The sequence below is a fragment of the Anomaloglossus baeobatrachus genome, chromosome 11 (genome assembly GCF_048569485.1).
Source record: "Anomaloglossus baeobatrachus isolate aAnoBae1 chromosome 11, aAnoBae1.hap1, whole genome shotgun sequence".
Taxonomy (NCBI): Eukaryota; Metazoa; Chordata; class Amphibia; order Anura; family Aromobatidae; genus Anomaloglossus; species Anomaloglossus baeobatrachus.
Window position 1 is genome coordinate 41,750,359 of NC_134363.1, and position 2,760 is coordinate 41,753,118.

The 2,760-nt window shown below is 62.1% G+C and overlaps 1 protein-coding gene across 1 annotated transcript in view; it reads right to left on the bottom strand.

Moving 5' to 3' along the window:
* The window catches only part of RRAS (RAS related), a 50,104-nt gene extending 47,970 nt beyond the window's left edge, over positions 1-2,134 (bottom strand). The window contains exon 1 of the mRNA XM_075329416.1: positions 1,913-2,134. Within this exon, the coding sequence (XP_075185531.1) occupies positions 1,913-2,014 (102 nt within the window). The 5' untranslated portion in view covers positions 2,015-2,134. The remainder of the gene's footprint in view (positions 1-1,912) is intronic.
* Between the last annotated feature and the right edge of the window lie 626 nt (positions 2,135-2,760).

A 2,760-nucleotide genomic window follows, 5' to 3' on the forward strand; every position in this document is an offset into this window, starting at 1 on the left:
GGAAAGCGATCTTTTACGGTATTTCCTATAGAGGCGCCATGAACGGTCTAAAGTCTAGACTCTGGATTTTGGAGTACAGTATCTTTACTGTCTCAATGTTGGGGCATGCTGGGAGTTGTAGTTTCAAAACCAGAAACCCATTAGTGTGTGGTGTAAATGTAAATTGCACAGATTATTTTGGTCTAAATTGGCCGCAGATATTTGCTGGGATTCAACCAATCCTCAAACAAGCCGTGTATCAGATGCTTGGATTGGTAGGCGTCAATCACAGCAATAAACCATTTTACCCTGGTTCACAAACTGCTGAATCGCCCCCCAGCACCAGGTGCCCATGTCCCCCCCTCAGCACCAGGTGCCCATGTCCCCCCCCCAGCACCAGGTGCCCATGTATCCCCCCCCCCAGCACCAGGTGCCCATGTCCCCCCCCCCCCCAGCACCAGGTGCCCATGTCTCCCCCCCCCCCAGCACCAGGTGCCCATGTCTCCCCCCCCCCAGCACCAGGTGCCCATGTCTCCCCCCCCCCAGCACCAAGTGCCCATGTCTCCCCCCCCAGCACCAAGTGCCCATGTCTCCCCCCCCCCCCCAGCACCAAGTGCCCATGTCTCCCCCCCCCCAGCACCAAGTGCCCATGTCTCCCCCCCCCCCCAGCACCAAGTGCCCATGTCTCCCCCCCCCCCCAGCACCAAGTGCCCATGTCTCCCCCCCCCCCCAGCACCAGGTGCCCATGTCTCCCCCCCCCCCCAGCACCAGGTGCCCATGTCTCCCCCCCCCCCCCAGCACCAGGTGCCCATGTCTCCCCCCCCCCCCCCAGCACCAGGTGCCCATGTCTCCCCCCCCCAGCACCAGGTGCCCATGTCTCCCCCCCCCAGCACCAGGTGCCCATGTCTCCCCCCCCCCAGCACCAGGTGCCCATGTCTCCCCCCCCCCAGCACCAGGTGCCCATGTCTCCCCCCCCCAGCACCAGGTGCCCATGTCTCCCCCCCCCCAGCACCAGGTGCCCATGTCTCCCCCCCCCAGCACCAGGTGCCCATGTCTCCCCCCCCCCCAGCACCAGGTGCCCATGTCTCCCCCCCCCCAGCACCAGGTGCCCATGTCTCCCCCCCCCCAGCACCAGGTGCCCATGTCTCCCCCCCCCCCAGCACCAGGTGCCCATGTCTCCCCCCCCCCAGCACCAGGTGCCCATGTCTCCCCCCCCCCAGCACCAGGTGCCCATGTCTCCCCCCCCCAGCACCAGGTGCCCATGTCTCCCCCCCCCCAGCACCAGGTGCCCATGTCTCCCCCCCCCCAGCACCAGGTGCCCATGTCTCCCCCCCAGCACCAGGTGCCCATGTCCCCCCCCCCAGCACCAGGTGCCCATGTCTCCCCCCCAGCACCAGGTGCCCATGTCTCCCCCCCCCAGCACCAGGTGCCCATGTCTCCCCCCCAGCACCAGGTGCCCATGTCTCCCCCCCAGCACCAGGTGCCCATGTCTCCCCCCCCCAGCACCAGGTGCCCATGTCTCCCCCCCCCAGCACCAGGTGCCCATGTCTCCCCCCCCAGCACCAGGTGCCTATGTCTCCCCCCCCCCAGCACCAGGTGCCCATGTCTCCCCCCCAGCACCAGGTGCCCATGTCTCCCCCCCCCAGCACCAGGTGCCCATGTCTCCCCCCCCCAGCACCAGGTGCCCATGTCTCCCCCCAGCACCAGGTGCCCATGTCTCCCCCCCCCAGCACCAGGTGCCCATGTCTCCCCCCCAGCACCAGGTGCCCATGTCTCCCCCCCAGCACCAGGTGCCCATGTCTCCCCCCCCCAGCACCAGGTGCCCATGTCTCCCCCCCCCCAGCACCAGGTGCCCATGTCTCCCCCCCCAGCACCAGGTGCCTATGTCTCCCCCCCCCAGCACCAGGTGGCCATGTCGGCGGCGGGGTCTTACCTGGATGAACTGGATGGTCAGGGCGCTCTTGCCCACTCCCCCTCCTCCGACCACCACCAGCTTGTACTTCTCCACCGGGGCGGACGTGTCCTTGGCACTCATACCGACCACCGGCTACAAAACCGTATCGCCAAAAAAAAAAAAAATGAAACCTGCAACTTCTTTTCACCTCCGCAAACTTTCCATGGAGTCCGTCTCTGCAAAATATGGCCGCCCTGCCTTTTTTTTTTTTCTCTCTTCCCCCCGAGCCCCGCCCAGCCATGCTAATGAGATCATGAATATTAATGAGGACGGAGGTCTGATTCACGTTAAAAAAACTTCATCTCCTTATATGGTCAAGGGGCTACGAAGCGATTACCGAGCGGTCAGAGAGCTGGCGTCCTCCCGCGGTCCTAGCGCCGCGCCGTGCCTGTTGCTTGCAGATGTTTATGTTGCCCAGGGCAACCCTGGATGTGAAGTCAATCTGGTTCTGCCACCTTATAAGGTGGACTGCGGCTGCAGAACTCTTCTGACAAATGATTAGTTCTGCAGAGACTCATGTCCCCATCACCCCAAATCCCACATTTTATAAACCAAAATATATATTTTATCACAGTACACGTATCTCAAGGCCGTATGAGACATTGTGGCCACATTTACAGACCAAAGTAATGAATGTAAATGACAGGCGGCCCCAACTATGCGGAGCGCCAGTCTCATCAGCAATTTACGGACATGGCGGCTCCGCGGGGCTCAGCGCTTGTCTGATATTGGTCAAAGACTAGCACATGCGGCCATTTTTTCACGCAGACTTGATAAACCTGCGTTAGTACATAGGTCATAGTGCAAATCGGTTCACAGCTATGCTT